The sequence below is a fragment of the Schistosoma haematobium genome, chromosome 1 (genome assembly GCF_000699445.3).
Source record: "Schistosoma haematobium chromosome 1, whole genome shotgun sequence".
NCBI classification, from domain to species: Eukaryota; Metazoa; Platyhelminthes; class Trematoda; order Strigeidida; family Schistosomatidae; genus Schistosoma; species Schistosoma haematobium.
Window position 1 is genome coordinate 78,668,093 of NC_067196.1, and position 21,936 is coordinate 78,690,028.

The 21,936-nt window shown below is 36.8% G+C and overlaps 1 protein-coding gene across 2 annotated transcripts in view; it reads right to left on the reverse strand.

Annotated features, from left to right (window-relative positions):
- The window catches only part of GPD2_1 (glycerol-3-phosphate dehydrogenase), a 60,659-nt gene that overhangs the window by 14,226 nt on the left and 24,497 nt on the right, over positions 1–21,936 (reverse strand). Inside the window, exons 1-5 of one of the 2 annotated variants that reach the window (XM_051209768.1) lie at positions 16,056–17,780; positions 10,534–10,614; positions 9,469–9,662; positions 8,851–9,102; positions 5,096–5,275 (exon numbers count right to left, since the gene is read on the reverse strand). In XM_051209768.1, coding sequence (XP_051075225.1) covers positions 5,096–5,275; positions 8,851–9,102; positions 9,469–9,662; positions 10,534–10,600 — 693 coding nt within the window. In that variant the 5' untranslated portion in view covers positions 10,601–10,614; positions 16,056–17,780. Of the gene's footprint in view, positions 1–5,095; positions 5,276–8,850; positions 9,103–9,468; positions 9,663–10,533; positions 10,615–16,055; positions 17,781–21,936 lie in introns of those variants that run through there. The other variant, XM_051209767.1, reaches the window with a different exon arrangement.

Below are 21,936 nucleotides of genomic sequence, written 5' to 3' on the forward strand. Positions count from 1 at the left end.
ACTAGTGACTGACTTCAGGAGATACTTCTGAAGTTCTAGTGAGAAGCCGTTACCAGTGGAGTTCGACCAGGTCTGTTGTGAGATATCAGCTCACTGAAGACAATGGTGTATGGTGGCGCGACTTCGTGGATTGGTTGAAGTTAGACATTAATACTGTTGGATGCCGGCCAGCTCAGTGGTCTAATGGTTAAGTGCTCGCGCGCGAAACCAGTAGGTCCTGGGTTCGAATCCCGCCGGGTGCGGGATCGTGGATGCGCACTGTCGAGGAGTCCCATGCTAGGACGAAACGGCCGTCCAGTGCTTGCAGGTTCTCCATGGTGGTCTAGCTTCAACTGACTCATGATTTCAACCTAAGACAACATAGGATTATCAGCACAGGGTATTTCAAAAAGTTTCTTACACAAAAAAAACAGAAACAAAGACAAAACAAGGGAAAAAAGATCTAAAAGTCTGAAAAACAGTACAAATTTTCAAATTAGAGATGTGTTAAGAATGCAGGTTATTGACTAGATTATCTCTAACAACCTGTTCGTCACAGAGTATATTTGCTAGGTAAGGTATTATAGAACTTTTATACTTTTTCTTGCGTACATGGATTTTAATGTAATTACTTCTCGTTCTACCAGAAGATATACAAGGAGAAAGATAAGAGTGAAGGTGATGGTTAGTTTCCGATAAAATAACACCTGCCAGGAGTTTGCATGACTTTAGATGTCTATCCACAACCATATTAATTATGACCTCGAAATATTTACCACACACCTTGCTAACCGCCTTCAGCACTCTCCGCAATACAGCAGTCTTTTCTCAAAATCCCAGGAAAGAATAATGGAGAACAGTAAAGAATAATAGGTAATATGCAAGAATTGACAAATTGTAAGAGTAATGGACGAGTAGTCCCAACAGCATGCATTCTCTTTATGTAGTATGTCAGACAGAAAACCTTCTTCGATAACAATAAAACGTGAGAAGACCAAGAGAGATCAGAGGAAAAGGCAACACCACGATAATTGACCTTCGACACTGTGTTTATCAAAGAGTCTCCAATGGCACAAGCATTATGGGATCTCAAAATGTTGTTTAAATGCCGTTCATGTCTAATGCTAAAGTTAACAGCTTGACATTTAGACGGATTAAGTATAAGACCATTACCAACAGACAAACAATCAATACGAGACAAAAACTCATTCATTTCTATGGGGTGTAAAGAGAAAGAGACAGACATACATACAGTGAGATCATCCGCATATTTCACAAAAGTGTTTTCTGTGGAAGTTGGTAGATCATGTAGAAAAAAAGAGAAGAGAAGAGGTGAGAGAACAGCTCCTTGTGGTACACCTTCATGAGACAGTAGAGACTCTGAACACTTTCCTCCAAATACAGTGTACTGTCTCCTTCCAGAGAGGCAGGAACATAGCCAGTTGGTTATCCAGCTGTCAGTGTTGACGCTGATTAACTTGTTAAGTAAACGTTGTCTTGGTATAGAATCAAAAGCTGAAGTATAGTCCAGAAAAGAGCATCGAACATACTTCTTACCCTTTTCCAAGTTGAACACTATTGTGATGCAGAACAGCAACAGCATCTAAGGTGCTTCTTTTGCATCTGCATGCAAACTGATACGGATCAATATGCTCTTTTATCGCAGGCTAAAGTGAAAGTATTAATAATTTTTCCATTGTTTTGAGGAAGGGTGAACTTATTGCAATAGGTCTAAACTTCACATTCTCATCACCAGATACTTTCTTGGGTACAGGAATTATCTTCATCTTTCTTCACATTTTCGGTATGAGATAAGATGAGAAGGATCTGTTAAAGATAGTCGTGAATGGATAACATAGGACGTCAGTACATTTTTTAAAAAGGAGGTTTGGGATAACATCAGGTCCCAAACATCGGAATGAATTAAGTGACTGGAGACATCTTCGGACATCAGTTTCAGTGAAAGTAGGAAAACAGTTATTCTTTAAACCTGTGAATAAAGGGAGCATTACATCAGATGACTGACATACAAAAGACTCATTTAAGTCACAAACATTCAGCTGGTTATCTGTCTGTCACCTGTAAGTTCTTTAAAGAGTTTCCACATACTTGGAGAGTTTTTGAGTAAACAGAGTTGAGACGTCTAATCTCTAGGTTTATCAGACCATTTAGCTTACGAACTTCATTAGAGTTCTTCTTGTACATTCTTTCTTGCATCCTCCGTAGTCGTTTTAGTTGTGTAGATGTAAGTCGATCAAAACTTACAAAAATGGTTCCAGTGGGACAACAAATATCAGGACAGAATTAAGGGTAACAAGTGATAACATCAGTAGTGTTTTCCAGTGAGTCATCTGTAAATAATTCCCAGTTAGTTGTGTGAAACGTGTTTTTCAGATTTTGGATATTTTCTTCTGAGTAATTCCCATATTTGACTTTCTTGGTTTGATGTAAGAGTGTACTCTTCCCATGCTTTCCATATACTTTAGGTAGAACACGAATTATACAGTGATCCGAGCTAGACAATGGGGCACGTTTACCAGTCACATATATACCCACATCATTAATGAAAACAAAGTCTAAATGAGCATCCAAACGAGTAGGAAAATCTACTATCTTTTGGTGACCTAGTGACGTAAGGAAGCTACAGTCACATGAATTGAAATCACCGCATACAACTGAAAGTGAATCACTGAAGGCAGTAACAGCAAAATCAGTGAATTCATCAGCGAAAACAGATAGGGCAGATGATGTGCAGTCTGGAGTCACGTAGATATTGGTAACATAAACATATTTGTATTTATTCAGATGTTTTGGACGACATCTTAGAGTTAGACAGTCGATAAAGTCGTTTGAAAACTTGAAACACGCAAACGAAGGTCGACACCAGTTCACGTTCACAAACGTAGCTACACCGCCACCACACCTCTTTTTATTGTTTGATCGACCCTGATGATAAATTTTGAAATCACGTAGTGATACTAGGCTGTCGTCCTGCAGATCATTTAACTAAGATTCTTGAATTGTGATGACACCACAATTACGATACATATTTTGACTTAGTAGGAATTGAAGATAGTCCACTTTGTTGATGAGTGATCGACAGTTAGAATTTAGCAGCTCGGGAATCGACATACGATTAATGTTCATTCTCTTTAACGCATATTGCCAACCACCACGATGTCTTTTATAGTACTTTTTTGTAACTTGTGCAGCGAAAGGTCGTAGGCTTTTCATAAACGCGCCTGTATAGGTTATGAGATTAATGGACATAATGAGACGTTACAACAAAATGACAAAACAGATAACTTGTTGAAATAATTAGATGGCAGAAACAGGTAGCCCAGATATTCAAGCAGGCCGCTTGTATGTGTTAAATCCATAAAAAGTTTTCTGCACAACTATCGGTCATAAATAAAACGTAAAATAAATGACGTTTTCCAGATATAATTAAGAAAGGTAAGAAGATTGTAGAAATTATCTAATTTATAAATAATTTTCATGATGGACTAAATTCAGCTTCAAAACCACTAGAAGAGAAGATACATTGAACTGTTTTATCTTTAAATTAAGATGTGACATACCTTTGTACCACTCTGGTAGAAACGAGGTTTTCGCTTAGTATAAAATTGTCAGATGACTATAGAGTATATCCATAACAAACAACACAAATATGTTATATGATTATTCTTGAATCATTATCAACTGACTGGTTGGATTCATTCTTACTACTGATTGCAAGTTACCTAAAACAACGAAATTCACACGATTCTACGCTGTGGAATTTATGATGTCTACAAACCAACGTTCAATAAAAACAACAGAAGATAAAATTAACCATTACAACCACTCGATGGTTTGAATCATGACACATAAAATTATTCATAAGACTGTGAGATACATGAAACTATAAATGGTAGGTATTAAGTGAGGGAAAAATTTGATACAACTGGGAATAACGAATTTATAATTAATTGTATTATATTTCTTAGAAAAACTAGTATGTGTTATGATGACTATCGATCAAAAAAAGGTTTATAGTTAGATTTACATATGAATACCATAAAATACATTAGAAATACAAAAATCGTTCAGTTACAAACAACTACACAAATCCTGGACATTTCAGTTTCTCAATCCTTTCTAGTAAATTAATATCATAATTATTTTTAGCGACCAACTAGCCAACATCCTAATTCTAAATATCTACTACTCAAAATTAATAATAACAGTTGGAAATCACTTAATTAACAAATCATAGTATTGATAATTTGAATATTCCCAAATAAATAATACACAAAAATTAAACCTTACCCCAGTGCACAAGATCATGGTTGTCTGAACTTTAACTGGGTGGATAACCTCATTGTGTTTAAAGCGAACGGTACTGGGTTCAAGTGTTTGAGTGAACATCGACTCAGAGAAGTATAAAACGCAAGTCCTGAACTCCAGTGTTTACTACAACCCATCTCTGTTTATCAATTTTAATACTGTTTCTTAATTAAAATTATACATTTACATGGAAATTATCAATCACTAATTGTGACATATGCAAAGGATCCTTTGCAAAAACGTCTGTAATTAACTAATAATGTGTAAAAAAAAACAGAATTAGATGGAGAAAAACCATGAGCTGTTTGAGCTTGCTGAAAATATGCTCATTAAGATATTTCTTTATAATACCCGAAAAATCTAGATCTCAGTATATTCGGTATGTGAATAGGATAGGTGGATAGGAAACACATAGTAAATATCATCAAAGTGAATCACAAAGCAAGTCCTAAATTGGAATCCTTAAGGCAAAAAGAAAAGAGGCAAATCAGAGAATACATCGCACCATAAGTTGAAGACAGACATCAAAAGAATGAATAACGCTTGGTGAAAACTTGTAAGGAGAGCCAAGGACAAAGTAGGTGGAAGATTGTTGGTCGGCGGCTTATACTCCACGACGAGTAACAGACACAAGCAAGTCACGAGTTCAAACTCAACGTTGATTCAAAAGACCGAGTATAGTTTGCTATGAATAAAATGTGTGTGCAGTTTCACTATTAGTAATACTGTAGAAAAAATAAATACAGCAAATATATTACACAAATATCTTATCAAAATTCTAGTTTACCTCTGCCTCACGCATTTCTTGCTTTTTTCTCTCACTGTTCCATTTTAAATGTTCACCCATTAAATCAACAATTCTTGGCAAAGCTTCTTCCGCAGCTCGTACATTCAAAAATGCTAAACGAGTACGACGAGCAAGAAAGTCGACAACATGACAAGCATATTCTCGGCATGCATATTCCACCTAGAAAAACATTAAACAGGTTTTTTTAAAAAAAATTTCATGTATGATATTGTGATCAATGAGTGACGTAATCTAGTGGAGTGTGAATAACACATCACATTGATTTTTCTTCCCAATCATCTGTAAAATGTAATCACATTGTGGGAAGGAGTAAACACTACACAGTCAAGTCTATATCTGTTGGTTATAGACGCATAATTGTATGATATTTTAAGTATGGGTTCAAGAAATAAATCATGTTAAGCTCTACAGTTAGAAGTCCATAATTACTGTGATATTTTATAAAGACCTAAATAAGGTATGCATTAGTGATTTCGACAAGGGTAAACTCCTGCATTTGTTCCGACATAAATGCTTCGAAATCGTGTTATTTGTCAATTAGTAGGGTCATTTAACAAAGGTCAGAATGATTCGTAATAAAATGTTAAGTATTAATCAATATAATATCAATACAATAAGTCGTGTGAACAGTATAGTAGGAGAATTTCGTCTTGTTAAATGAGGCAATAATAACAACACTGTGTGAATATAATATGCAATAAGAGGGGTGTTGTCAGGTTAATTGTAATAAAAAAGAATTCCTGCGAATTGAGAAAGGTGAACGTGGAGGTTAAGAAAGATAGAAACACATAGGGAATGAGGAGAGGGAATAAGAAGTTTATAACATCCAGCCTAGGTATCTGGTGATTCAGTCGTGTACCAAGGTAAACATAAAGGCTGACTATATCTCTTCTGGATAAATAAGTTAGGTTTTCCGGAGTTGATTCAGATGGCTTCAGATATGTAGATTGTTTAGAACTCGACACAAAATAGTGAAAGCTTCATGTATTTTTATATGATGCTCACTATCTACCAAGTGAGAAAAATGGCCCTCTATGATGTGTTGGTTAAAAGATTCAGTGACTCTTTTTTCCCAACCATACTGTTACACCCCAGGACAGAGTGGGTTGGTGCTATAACGTGAAAATAATGCTGCGGATTAAGGGGGTAGCGAATTATTGATCGGACCAAAGACGCGCAACACGTAGAACAGCCTAGGGTTCTGATTGGCCCCGCTTCCCTGTCTAACCCAGCCAGTTGAGTCCAGAACACAAGTTTCAGCCTCGGATATATGAATCATTATATTTCAAACATACTTTGTTTATATACCAGTCAAGCAGACCACATCGTACGATAAAATAGAAAATAATATTGTACAATATTAACCAGTAGGAAAATGACACGTGAAATAAGTACTGACCAATAAGTAAATAATACCATCTCCAAGTCCAAGAATAGCATTAGACTTAATAGAATAATTTCTGGGATATTTTCCTGAATATCCCAACAGTTGGAGAATGCTGGTCTGCAGCCTATGCTTCATTAGGAGTAACAGGCGTAAGTAAGTAAGTAATACTGTTACACGCTCACGAACATGTAAGGATAAAGACATCTGTTTATGACCTAGGTAACCAGCTCTATAGGAGTGGTCGAATTGGTGTACAAACATCATCATCGGTAAACTATCCCTGATTTTTTGCGTAGTTATTGGTTTGGTTGAGAAGGTCACATGTAACTTGGCTGCATGAAATGGCTTCTCAACAGATTTTTTGAGTTGACTTGTTGAAATGTCACTTGCTATGTCCCCTTTTAAATAGAGTTTTAGATAGAGGGTTTTCTCGCTGATTGTATTAGTTTGTTATTTCTTACCTTCTGATAGAAATCTGACATTATCTGGAAAGCCAATATGCCGTATTGTGTTCTTTAGTTTATTTATTTCGCTATCTACTTTATCCTCAGAACATAATACTTTGATTCTGTGACTAAAACATTTAACTAAATTTATTTTGCATTGAAGAGGTTTAAAACTGTGCAAATAGGTATACTGACCCGTCCAAGTATTCTACCTAAATACAATTGTTTTTATGGAGCCGTCTATTTTCCCAAAAAAGTAATACACAAAGGAAAGATATTCTATTATCGTTCTTTTCTTCGCTGGCGAATTTAATAGCTGGGTGAACGTGATCTAAACTGTTCAAAACCTCTTGTTTGTCGTTAGTTTCGTCACACAGGATTAGTATTTCATCTGTGTAACAATGACAATAATCTAGCTTATTTAGGATATCACCCACCAGTCCATTTTCTTGTATGAATAGAAAAATATTAGCGAGGATCAGGCTTATGGGTGATAACATTGCTACTCCATCTACTGGTCTATAAGTTTTGTTGTTAAACATGAAGCAGATATTCGTAGTGCATTTCAACAGAAGCTCCTTCAATGTATTTTTCGTAATCGGTACCTTTCTTTTCTTTTCTGGCGGTTGTTCATACATGTAATAGGTTTCTGTCAGTGGAATATTAGTGAACAAAAATGTTATTTCTGTTGATGATATGGTTTTACTTTTTATATACATATTCTTTATTGTATCTAAATGTTAATCTGACCGTAAATAAATCATAGAAAAATTTGTGCATTCATTTAACATTTTGACTCATTATGGAGACCAAATAAATCCTGATTTATCGTCGTTGTGCTTGTCTTACGTTGTCTGATTCAGTTTCAGTAACGAGTGCCAAGTCAGTTAAGTGTTTCAGGGACATAATAACGTACTGTTTAGTATTATTCCCTGGAAGCTCTATACTTCATTTAACTATTCCTAAATCAGAACAAGAATTGAAAGAAAACAATCTACTTTCCAATAAACCCGAACAAAATAGATACGGTAGTAAAACATTAGTACTTATGTAAGATTTACTTAAGTAACTTTCAGTAAATTAATTCGTCCACTAGGACTGATTGATTGAAAAATGAACCAATGAGCATATTTCCATTTGATTCGAACTTAAAAAATGAAATAGTGCGGACATCAACATGCTAACCATACATAAGTACCTAGTTTGCAGACTTTAAGAGAGTTCTTTCGAAGCTAACCACTAGCGAGCAAACACAAGTTTTACAGACTTACGCTGTTTTATGAACATAATATGGAAAGGCAAATTTTTATCACGAAATAACGTCAACGCTATTATTCAACAGTTATCAAGCAGATGTCGTTTCTTAATGAAAATTCCTTTGACGTGGTATACGGATAAAAGTGAAACGTGTCACAATGGACAATTGACACCAGTAAGTGTTGCATATTATGAACTCACTTGGAAACCAATTAATAAACATTATTTATATGCTGATCTGTATAGCTGAACTAACTTAACTGTACAATAACTTCATTGGAAATAATGGTGACAACAGGGAGCTTTCATCTTGTTAGTTCGTAAACTAACGGTATTCAATAGTGACAATCAATATGAAACAGCAGTCCAGACAAACTTGACAGCTAGAATAGATCGGCCAAATCAGTACAAAACAAACCTCAACAGACAAGAAATGTTGAAAAGATTAAGGTATTTTGAAACAAGAAACTTAATGATAGTATGCATATTTATTGGTTTGACATTCTATAACATGTTCCCAAACTACTTGTAAAATATACAGTATAACATGCCTATGTAGAAAAAGTGAAGGCAGTTTCACAGACAATAATAGCACTATTCATCTTATTATACAAATTATCAATTTTATGACAAAATTAACTTACTTCAGCTTCAATAAAAGGAAATTCAGGATGTAATTTTTTACCTAATATTGGCCATCTTAAACCAGTTAGTTTGGACATATTAGCTATAGTGATAGCTTTATCACCATAAATCCCAGTTAAATGGCGTGCCACATCAACATCCATACCATATTCTTGAACAATTTGTATAAATAGATTTGGTGACCAACCATGAGCACCCTCTAAAAGAAGACCTTTGGTACGACATGGACCAGTTGGTTTAAGATCACATACCTAGTTAATTAATAAAACAGAATAAAATAATTCCCAATAAATTTCTGTATATTTCTCTTGTAATAACAAAATGAAAATATTAAAACAATTATTAATTCTAATGACAATCAGCTATTAAGGGTATAAAATGTAGGACTGTGTTTATCAAATAACGATAACTTAGCGGTTAAATGATCTGATGTTTGAGTATCATATCACATTTCACCTAACTCAGTTTAAATAACCACATAGTATTACTTAACTTTACAAAAACAGTGCAGCTTAAAGTTAACTGCATAAACAAGTACTCATTAACTGATTCACTGTTAATAAAATAGCGACTTTTATTAGTGAACTATTCAAATAAAGACAGAACTTGTTTACTACCTTTATCGCTTTATCCACAGTCTCTTCTGCCATACTTCTGTAAGTTGTCCATTTACCACCAGCAATTGTTATCAATTTAGATGGCGAAACATCAATAATATGATTACGTGCAATCGATTGTGTATCAGAAGAATTTGGGTCACGAACAAGTGGTCGAATACCTGCCCAAGATGACAGTACATCACCACGACGAACTATTAACAAAGAAATAAATATAGCAATAACAAAAGTAAATGAAACGAAAAATTTGAGTTACATTTTAACTAAAACATTAGTTATGATGATGTAATATTAGTTAAGCAAAACTGTTTATTCAAGTGTACTGTCATTCATTTTAAAAATGAATTATTAATCAAATAGCAGGCAAAAAATAATATGCAAATATTCAAGTTATTTAAGAATAGAGAAAATCCCTCAAGATATTAACTTAATGTATAAGCATAATGGTAAAATAAGACACAAATGTACGTCAGAATGCATACAATCAAAGAAAAGTACAAAGCTAAATAATACCATACTTAGTTTATACACTATACAATAATCAAATTGAAAAGGATGGCCGGATCACAAACATTTATACTCCTTGAACCTGGAGCATATCCAGCGTTGCAAAGAGGAACTCTTTAAAATATTGTACGCTGATAATTCCATATTGTAATACTGAAAAAACGATTATTATTATTATTATTATTACTATTACTATTACTATTACTATTACTATTATTATTATTATTATTATTATTATTATTATTATTATTATTATTATTATTATTATTATTATTGTGGAAACAAATGAACGCCGTTTTTTAAATAACTGAATTATAGCTGGTAATTTGATGGAAATATCTGATTACAATATGATGATATGGACACTTTCTGATAACTACAAAGTCTAAAACCAAATACAAAAAAGTATTAAAGAAAAAAGACGACGGTGATGTTTAGTACCGAAAATTACATTAAAAAAGCAATCAATTGAAACGTATGTATAAAAACAGTAATAGTACACCTATTGATATTAATTAGACATAACCATTGTTAAGAGATATGCTGAAAGCTACTTACAGACAGTAAAATGAATCCACATGTCTTGAGCACAAGATTTTGTCTGGGAAGACAATGAAAAGTTCATAACTTAAGCTTAAGCTAAGAAAACACAAAAATTTTGAAATTAGCTAGGTCTTTATGTGGTATAAGATTAAGGGTATAATTCGGTAACTTGACATATTGTCCAAAATCGAGATATCTAATTGTGTGTGCTACTTATTTAATCCTTTTTCAGTGACTGAGTTAATTAAGTAAATTAACTCACCACTATTATAGTAACCAATATACAGTTGACCATCTATAATTCCTCATCAAATCCCATATATGAAGATGAATTCTGACGCTCACTGACTCAGAATACCGATGTACGTAGTTTGATATGAAGCGAGTGGAAAAATTGTTGGGGAGACAGGAATCTACGTTTTGTCCTACTTAGCGCAACTTAAGAAAACATCTTCAATTCTAAAGAAACTGATACTTAACGCTTAATTCCTTTTATTGACTTCATAAGAACAGGAAAAACCATTTGAAGTGATTATTCAACGGCTTATAACCTATATGTTTCAAAATCAAGACTTCGAATGAAGTTTAACGTACCTATAGAAGTGAAAATGGTTAAAACAAGGTGCAAAAAACATATCGGCTTAGTGTAGCAAACATTCATATAAAAATGGTAAAATGGTTGAATAAGATGTTGTAATTATCCATTAAATGTAATAGAAGGTTCCCAGGACATTGGATTAAGGTGGTACTAAAATATTGTACGGCCGAAACAAAGTGACTGTGTACGAAAGCAATGAAATGTGTCGACATCTGAGAGTGGTGCAAATCAAGATTATGAACTAGAAAAATTGAGATGATAAAATCAAATGATCGATATAACTATTAATGATTTAAAATTAAGTTTATTAATTCACTAGGTACTTGAATCCCGACCGTTGTTGCTACCTTGACGTGGTGGTCGGGCTTGCCTATCGTGATGAAGCAACCGAGCTATACTGGCTGGAACAATCGTTCCTCAAGGTCCTACCATGTCAGACAGGTCGGTTGAAGAGCGGTAAGACTAAAAGCAACAAACCCAAGGTCCGAAGGCGAAGTCGTACTGCTGACTGTACAGAGGTGTGACAGCAGTAAGGTGTTTCCTCCAGACAACCAGCATGACAGCGATGCTGCCTTCCCACAAGGAGGGGTTGGGTTAGAAAAGGTCGACCCTAAAAATGCACACCTGGCCTTATCCCACGGATATCCGTCTCCGGCGGTAAGGTCTCAATAAGTACGGAGCCAACACAAGAATTACCCATAAAAAGGTCGTGTGTGACCGACCTCAAGCAGTTATCCCTTGGGCACTGCGGTCACGCTCTCAGGTCACTAAGACCACCTCTAATCCAATTTCCCTTTCAGGTACCTCCAGAAGAACCCTTCCACGGTGTGGGCAACCGGGAAGTGATAACCGCCCTCATACCTCTAACAGCACCCAAGACCACTGTATTCATAATCAACCTTCCTCTTCAATTCCTATTATTCCTCCTACATCGACTTTCAACCCTAAACTTCCTCCTCAAGTGTCACCATAGCTAACGATTCTAGTGCTCAAAACACTGTCCCAGGTCTACTGAAACCTCGCTCCAAACTACACATTGGAGCCTTCAACGTACGCACCCTATGTCAAATCGGTCAGCAGGCTTTCTTGGCTAAAACCCTAGAGTCTCTTACCATTGTTGTATGCTGTGTCTCCGAAACACGCATACAGGATTCCAGTGTGGTCATTCACCTGACCTCACCTCGGCAAAACGGAGAGCCAACGAGATACACCCTCTGTGTATCTGGTGACCCGATGGCCAGTTCTCGTGGACTGGCAGGAGTAGGGATAGCACTAAGCATGAAGGCGGAACAAGCACTGCTAGAGTAGATCCCCGTCAACAGTAGTCTATGTGCTGTTCGGCTAAACGGCTCCGTAAGAACTCGGAAGGATAGGGACACACGTCGTTGCCTTTTCGTCGTTTCTGCCTACGCTCCCACTGACTGCAGCTCAGATGAAATGAAAGATGAATTTTACAGAAAGCTTTCTGAACTTCTTCAGAAAGCTAAACGCTCAGACATAGTACTCATAGGGGGTGACTTTAATGCTCAGATAGGTAGCTTAAACCAAACAGAAAGGCATTTAGGTGGATATTTTAGCATTCCGGCACAGCGAACAGATAATGGTGATCGTCTGCTGCAACTGTGCTCAGACAATCGCTTATTTTTAGCAAACACAAATTTTAAGCATAAGGAGAGACATCGTCTAACATGGCGACCCCCTACACCAAACCAACGATGGACTCAAATAGACTATATTGCCATCAGTCATCGTTGGAGAGGGTCGGTAGAAGATTGTCGCTCATTCTGGAGTACCTGCTTGGACTCCGACCATGCCCTAATACGGGCACGCATTTGCTTGCGCCTCACTGGACGCAAAAAGCCACAGTAAAAAGACCCATTAGAACTGAATTGAGCAGTTAGAAAACCAAAAGTAGGTTCCAGGAACAACTGAGGTCACAATTAGGTAGTTCTGAAAACGAGGCTGACCCAGAAGTTGCTTGGAAAGATATTCAAGCAGCTGTGGAAACAGCAGTGACATCTATTAGCGACTTAAACCACAGAGTTACAAAGAACCAGTGGATTTCTTCAAAGTCTATCACACTGATGGATTCTCGCAAACTCGTCCCATCAGGTTCTGAACATGATGAAGAGCGACAACAAATCAGATCTAGGTTAAGAAAAAGTCTAAGAAACGACCGTGAGCAGTGGTGGGCAATGAAAGCAAAAGAGATGGGAAAGGCGGCGACTATAGGCAACACAAGACAGCTTTACAGACTAATAAAAGAAACTGGGATTAATAAGTCAAGTGTAAGTGAGATTATATCGGAAAAAGACGATACTCTCATCTGCTCCCAGTCCAGACGTTTAGAACGATGGGCGGAACATTTCAGAGAACAGTTCAACTGGCCTTCAGCTACTCTACAACTACCCTCCATTCCCAGACAGTGTGAATGGAACATTGAAGTAGGTCCCCCAACTCTTGCTGAAGTTCAAAAGGCTATAGTTAATCTGAAGCGAGGAAGGGCAGCTGGTCCAGATGGACTGACTCCAGAGGTCTTTAAGGATGTTGGTCCAATTTTAGCGATTAGGTTGACTAATATTTTAGCTAAGATCTGGGAATTAGACGTTATTCCATCTGAGTGGTCACCATCACTTATCGTCCCAATATATAAGAAAGGGTCAAAATCATCCTGTGACAACCATAGAGGGATTAGTTTAACTAATATAATATCTAAAATACTAGCTTCGATAATTATCAGACGCCTAACTAAGACTCGTGAACTGCGAACACGAGAGAACCAAGCTGGCTTCAGACCTGGTCGTGGCTGCATCGACCACATATTCACCATCCGTCAGATTCTAGAACATAGGCACACTTATCGGCGTCCGACAATGGTGGTCTCTCTTGACTTAAAAGCGGCATTTGACTCTGTAGACCGCGAGATTCTGTGTCAGTGTCTGTCATTGAAAGGCATACCTCAGAAGTACATAAACCTTGTAAAGGCTCTTTACTTGAACACTACTAGTCGAGTCAGAGCTTATGGCGAACTGTCATCTGATTTTGCAACCTCAAGTGGTGTCCTTCAAGGTTGTCCACTCTCTCCAATTTTGTCCAACTTCATCATAGACATACTTATGGAAACAACATTCTCGTCGACTGAATTTTCGGGCATTGATCTCCTTTTAGGAGGTCGACTTATAATACGCTGATGACATAGTACTGTTTGGTGAAGACACTAATAAAATGCAGAGTCTTCTGGTAGCACTAAGCAACAATGCCAGAATGTTTGGAATGCGCTTCTCTCCCTCTAAATGCAAGTTGTTGCTTCACGACTGGTCTGCGTCAACACCTGAACTAAGGATAGGGAATGAAGTAGTGGAACGCGTTGACAACTTCACTTATCTTGGAAGTCTGATCAGCCCTAATGGGTTGGTGTCTGACGAAATCTCAGCACGGATTCGAAAAGCTCGTTTGGCTTTTGCCAACTTACGTCATCTGTGGCGAAGGCGAGATATCCGTCTATCAATAAAAGGACGAATATACTGCGCGGCAGTCCGTTCTGTTTTAATTTACGGCAGCGAAACATGGCCATTAAGAGTAGAAGACACTCGTAATCTACTAGTATTTGACCACAGATGCCTTAGAAATATTGCCGGCATCTGCTGGGATCACCGGGTAAGTAATGGTGAGGTCCGACGCAGGGTATTAGGGAAGGATGGTAAATCAGTTGATGAGGTTATGAATCTTCATCGACTGAGATGGTTGGGCCACGTGTTACGTATGCCTGAACACCGATTACCGCGACGTACAATGCTAACCGGTGTAGGGGATGGTTAGAAGAAAGTTAGGGGCGGCCAAACCAAAACGTGGCATCAGTGCTTGAAGTCACTAACTTGTAGTCTGAGCCATGTTGGTAGATGCAGACTACTTGGTTGGGGTCCGCGTGACTTTCGTAACCAATGGTTGGAGACTCTTGGTGACATGGCTCAGAATCGATCACAATGGCGTCGGTGTATTCACTCTCTGTCTTCCCTTAAACTAAGAGATTAAAATCACTTCATATCTTTCTTTCTACGAACCAATTCTTTCTTCTTGTACTATATCTCTATATGCAATCTTCCTCTTATTTATTACCACCTTTGACCTAAACACTGCTATGAATCCGGTGTTCATCTTGTTGTGCTGATGCGGTATGGCAACCTGGACCGATGCACATATGTGCCTGGTCCTACGTTGTAGCTGACTGACTGAGGTACTTGAATATGAATTACACTCGTAGTTTGACGGCTAGTGATATTATTCAGTTGCCCAAACTACAGCAGATGAAGTAGGGTTCGATCAAGGGATTCGACGGCTAAACGTTCGACGCTTTAGCCACTAAACCACTGTTTAATATAATAAAAAACATATTCCCTGTGATATTCTGAACTGCATTAACAAGTGTCACAATCCCAGTTGGTACAGTGGCGTATGCTACTTATTTTTTCAGATATAAGTAGTATGTAACACCAGTCAGAAGTGGAATGTCTGCAAGAAGAAGGTTGAGAAGAGAGAAGAAAACTAAAATCAATCAAGATAAGGACAGAAATGAAGGAACAATGAAGCTTGTAGGAAACAATTCAAAGAAAATGTGCAAATGATGTATTTGATGGATGACTTCCACATTTTACTAAACCACTGTGTGATTGTACATTGGACAATAAATTGTTCATCTCCACTTAAGTATTTGTTCTCTACAGTACTACTGAGTTATTCGGGCTGCATAATTCTCTACGGTATCGACTGTCTTAAAAATATATGTACTGAAGTTACTTAAAAATGAGAATTTAAATAGTAACCTGATATATTATGTAACCACAAATTTACACAGGTGTAAAGCGGTAAAAAAAACTAAAGGGTACTATACGAGCACCTGATGAACCATTCTCACAAAGGAAGACCAAGACTAAACACCTACCTTGGATTTCCGGAGAAAGATAACTACTAATTTCTTCCAAGATAAAGTTCACTTCAGCTTCAGAAGGCGATGGCTGATCAGTAACATTGCATTCAGTATCTGTAGTGCCAGCTAACGCATAATTCATCCATGGTAAAAAGAAGATCACACGACCATCACGCGTATCTGGATCTAGTAAACCCATTTTAGTAGGGCTAAAAATACAATCAGAAATAAGATAAGATAGAACTTTTTTGAATAATGTTTAATAATAATGAATTGATCAAATGCGAATTCATTTGTTACTATGCGAATACTCCAAAATTGATTCATATTTCAAAACTTTCAAGCTAATAATAACCATACGATGTATTCATGAGCTTTCACAAAATGTTAAAAAACATATCATGATGCTAACTACTGAGAAAAATATAAGCGAAAACAATACATTGATTGTTATATTGGAGGCGAGTACGTTTAAATTCATGCATTAAATATATAATGTATTGGAAAATAATGTGTGGGGTAGAACTCGACGAAAAACCTTGGGACTGATAACGAATGGTCAAAATTACTGAAAAATTTATTTTATAATATTTATGAAATATTTACAATTTCAATGCATTTTAAAAAAGCTTATCGCAATAATACGATTTGTGTTGAGGATTTCTAACTTTGACTCAGCACAAGTTATTAGAAAAAATAAGCGACTTTAACTAGAATCAAACCTATGATGCCTTTCCAAATAACAAATATCTAAGAATATCACGAATAGATTTAATGAAGCGATAGCTTAGTGGCTAAAGCATCCGACTTTCAGTCACTATGTTCCCTGGTTCGAATCCTATTCCGTTCACCTTAGTTTGAGAAACTGAGTAGTATCACTAACACTCATACTTAGAGTGTGTTTCAAATCCAAGTACCTGATGAATGAGTTTACTACATTTCCAACAATTTTTGAATCATGAATATCAGTAAACCGATCAAATTTTAATCAGATAAGACTTCTGAACATATTATTCTACTATGTAATATAAAGTAATTTGTAATTGGAACAAAGAATAGACGAATATGATTAGTAATATATACCTAAAGAATAACTTTTTACCTGTGAAAACACTTATTAGTTTACGAGTGACAAATCCAAAACTTCATACTCATGCAGAATTGTTGAGTTCTTAAATTTACAAAGGGTTTTATTAATAGTTACGTCTATATTATTGCCACTAAGTTATGAAACAGTCAATTTATCATGAACATTTCGTTCAACAATAATATTAAAAAAATAACTGGAAATTTTCAATGATTCCTCCACTGTATTTTCTGTCAAATTAATTCACTATAAACTAAAAACTAAGTAAAATCTCACAGAGATATTTGTTCTAACAACAACTCCATTTTGTTACGTCAAATCAACTTCATAATGTTTATAAAACCGCTTAGAACACACACACACACAGACACATATAGCAGATATCACAATGTATATGATGTATCTATTCTATTTTGAATAATAAGATCATGATATTTTTAACTATAAAAATGAATAGCTTGAACAAATCCAAATTAATAGAATAAACAAACGCATTGTCAATTATAATTAATTAATTAACATTGATCTTATGTATGTTTCTATAACAGTTTAATATGATTTGACGAAATAAACGTGGAGAAAATTTTTTTAAGAAAATCCATACATTATCACCAATGTAATGACCCTCTACTAACTATGAACCTGGGTTTTATCTTTTAAGACTCTGTTATATGTTAAGAATTGCTAAAGTTATTTTATATATATGACCCTAAAATAAAATAAGTATTATATGTAATTTAAAAAATTCATTTAAAATAGATTCTAAAGTGATACATTGCAAGTCATCACGATCTTGGCAACTAAACGGTTTAAATAGAAAGAAAGATGAAGTGTTATTGATTTAAAGTGAAATGAACGTTTTAATTGAATTAAGAAAGGAAACATAAGGTTATCTATTAGATAAAAAAAAATTATGAGAGAAGAATACCATTTCGACTTAATTTGATTCACATACCTTATAAAATATTATGAGAATATTTTAATCAAATGTGAACTGTGGCTAGTGCTGGAAGTAAGAATGTCCTTTTTACCTGGTTTGGAACTCGTCAGTTAGACATACTTGCACTCCAGTGTTCATGTTCACACCAGGACTCGAACATAAAAACATTTTGCTTCAAATATCAACTAGTTATTTGCCGACCTATTCTAAAAAAACCTAGTGACAACGTGGTTATATCGTAGTACTCTGCACACGTTGCACATAGATTAATCAAAAATTCAGTCCTGAATATCAATAACTGAATAATTGATACGCTTGCCAACAATGACATCATATGAATTTTATTCAAACAATCCTTTTAGCACAAAATCTTTCGACTTGAATCACTAAGTATCAGTTAGGGAAGTCACCACTGATCTATTAGGGTTACACAGCAATCAATAAAGAACTCTGAAACGTCGAGTCACTTAAGGTAATAACTAAACTAAAATTTGATCGATTGAACATTGGTCACAATTAGTTGATCGATTAACGTGAATTTCATATCTTTCTTAAACATATTTCTTTGCTAGGTGTATTTTAATCTGGTAAGCATTATAACTAGTGTTATGAAGAAAAAGGTGAGTAACTAGACATGCTCACCAAACAAACATCAATATTCAAAATGTCTTACTTGTCATGATATTGATTTGAAAAGAACTTTTGCACAAAACGAAAATTTAATCAACGAAGTAGAAACCACAAAAAGACAGTTTAAGCCATACACTGTATTAAACTATAAAGTTATAAGAACTACATGAATGGGAACGCTTTAAATTTGATGAAACAGAGTAGAAATCGAAGCCACAATGATATGGATGATAGTTCGTTCTGACATCGATTACTTTTAACCGACGTTTAGTTTATATCATTATTAGAAAAAGTTCGAATTAACTTTTTATCGATAAGCTGGTAAACACTTGGATTCAGTAACCGACTCAATGGAAAACGCGTTAGAGTTCAGAGCAAAACGTAAGGTATTCGAGCCCTGGTGTGAATATTAACACTGGGACGCAGATATATCCAGCTGACGAGTTGTGATAAGGATGAAATGCAAATTTGGGATTCCACTGCTACCTATAATCCATCTATTCTATAGAAATATATTCAGTTGTTTGTAATATACACCAATTATTCATTCAACATTAAGTCTTAGTGAAAAAAACTCATACACAAAATTGAAGGATATTTGGAAAATATTATTCTGTAGAACTGAGAGATGCAGTGATTTCTCGGAGAAACTATAGTTTATGGACGACCTCTGAGCAATGCTATAGTGACCATAAGACATACTAGGGTCAAAGGAAGGTTAGTATGAGGAATTGAGATCAGGATTTAGTGATTATTTAGGGTTAGGAACTAAAGTAAGAGTTTTTATTACGAACTGAGTCCGCCAGTCACCAGTCATCTGCAACGTAGGACCAGCCATATATATGCATCGAACCAAGTTTGGGTACCCGGGCAGTATCACAGCCCTCACACAAATCTAATGAGATCTGTGTGGCGCATATGTATTTGGTGCCTCTTTGTACCAATATATATGTGTTGAAATAAATAAATAAATAAGTTGTCACACCTCATTAGCACAGCAAGATGATCACCGCTAGAGCAATCCGGAAAGATAGGGACACTCGTCGTTGCCTCTTCGTCGTCTCTGCCTATTCTCCCACTGACTGCAGCTCAGTTGATGTAAAAGATGAGTTTTACAGAAAGCTCTCCGACCTTCTCCTAAAAGCTAAGCGCTCGGATGTAGTAATAGTGGCCGGTGACTTTAATGCTCAAGTAGGTAAACTAAGCGATACGGAAAGACACCCAGGTGGATCTTATGGTGTCGTGGCTCAAAGAACAGATAATGGCGACCGTCTGTTACAGCTATGCTCAGATAACCGCCTGTTCCTTGCAAATACTAACTTTAAGCATAAGGAAAAACATCTTTTAACATGGCGACCCCCTAATTCGTCCCAACGTTGGACCCAAATAGATCACATCGCTATCAGCCACCGATGGAGGGGCTCGATAGAAGACTGTCGCTCATTCTCGAGCACATGCCTAGATTCAGATCATGCTCTAGTGCGAGCGCGTATTTGCTTGCGTCTTACTGGACGTAGGAAAGACGCTGCAAGTAAACCTCTTAGGGCCCTACTTAATGATAGTCAAGCTAAGAGTATATTTCAGGAACAACTAGGAAAACAGTTAGGCAGCCATGTATGTGATGCCCACCCCGAGGCAGCATGGAATGATATCCGAAAAGCTGTGGAAACAGCAGTGATATCTGCTAGTACGGTAAACCGTAAGGTTAGGGAGCGACACTGGATCTCAGCAGCATCTATCGCACTGATAGATGCTCGGAAACTCATTCCACCTGGCTCTGAACATATGGAAGAGCGGAGTCAGCTTAAGCGCAAGCTGACAAGAAGTCTACGCAATGATCGTGAACAGTGGTGGGTAGCGAAAGCAAGAGAGATGGAAAAGGCAGCGGCAATAAGTAATAGCAGACAATTGTTCAGACTTGTTAAGGAAACCGGTATTAGGAAACCGACTGTTAGCGAAACTATCTCAGAGAAAGATGGATATATTATTCATTCTCAATGCAGGAGATTGGATCGATGGGAAGAACACTTCAGGGATCAGTTCAACTGGCCTTCAGCCACACTTCGGTTTCCCACGATCTCCAGTCAACCTAAATGGCAAGTTAATGTAGATCCTCCGTCCCTTTACGAAGTTGAAAAAGCCATAGGAAATCTGAAGCGAGGGAGAGCAGCAGGCCCTGACAGGTTTACTCCTGAGATTTTTAAGGATGGTGGTCCAGTATTAGCAGTGAGATTAACTGAGGTCTTAGGTAGAATTTGGGAACTGGACGTAATCCCATCTGACTGGTCTCAATCACTGATTGTGCCAGTCTATAAGAAAGGACAAAAGTCCTCTTGTGACAATCACAGAGGAATCAGTTTGACTAATATAGTGTCTAAAATATTAGCTTCAATAATACTTCGACGCCTAACTAAAGCTCGTGAAGAACAGATTAGAGAAAACCAGGCTGGTTTTCGACCTGGACGTGGTTGTATAGATCAGATATTCACACTACGTCAGGTTCTAGAATACAGACACACATTCAGACGCCCCACAATGGTAGTATTTCTCGACCTTAAGGCGGCATTTGACTCTGTTGATCGTGAGGTTCTATGGCAGTGTTTGTCACTGAAAGGAGTACCAAAGAAGTACATTAACCTTATAAAGGCTCTCTACTCGAACACAACTGGTAGAGTGAGAGCTTATGGCGAACTGTCATCAGAATTGATTACCTCAAGTGGTGTTCGTCAGGGCTGTCCACTCTCCCCATTCTTGTTCAACTTTGTCATTGACGTACTTTTAGAGATAACACTCTCCTCATCTAAATTTCCAGGGGTTGAACTTCTACCGGGAGGTTCACTTGTTGACTTAGAATATGCTGATGACATAGTTTTATTTGGTGAAGACGCTGACAAAATGCAGAGTCTTCTGACCACTCTAAGCAACAATGCAAGCATGTTCGGGATGCGATTCTCTCCCTCGAAATGCAAAATGTTGCTTCAGGATTGGGTTGCATTGACACCCGAACTAGTGATAGGGAGTGAAGTAATTGAGTGTGTCGATCGCTTCACTTATCTTGGAAGTCTCATCAGCCCTTGTGGTCTGGTGTGTGACGAAATCTCAGCACGGATACAGAAGGCTCGACTAGCTTTTGCCAACTTGCGTCATTTAAGGCGCAGGCGAGATATCCGTCTATCAACCAAAGAACGTGTTTACTGCGCAGCAGTTCGTTCCGTCCTACTTTATGGCAGTGAAACATG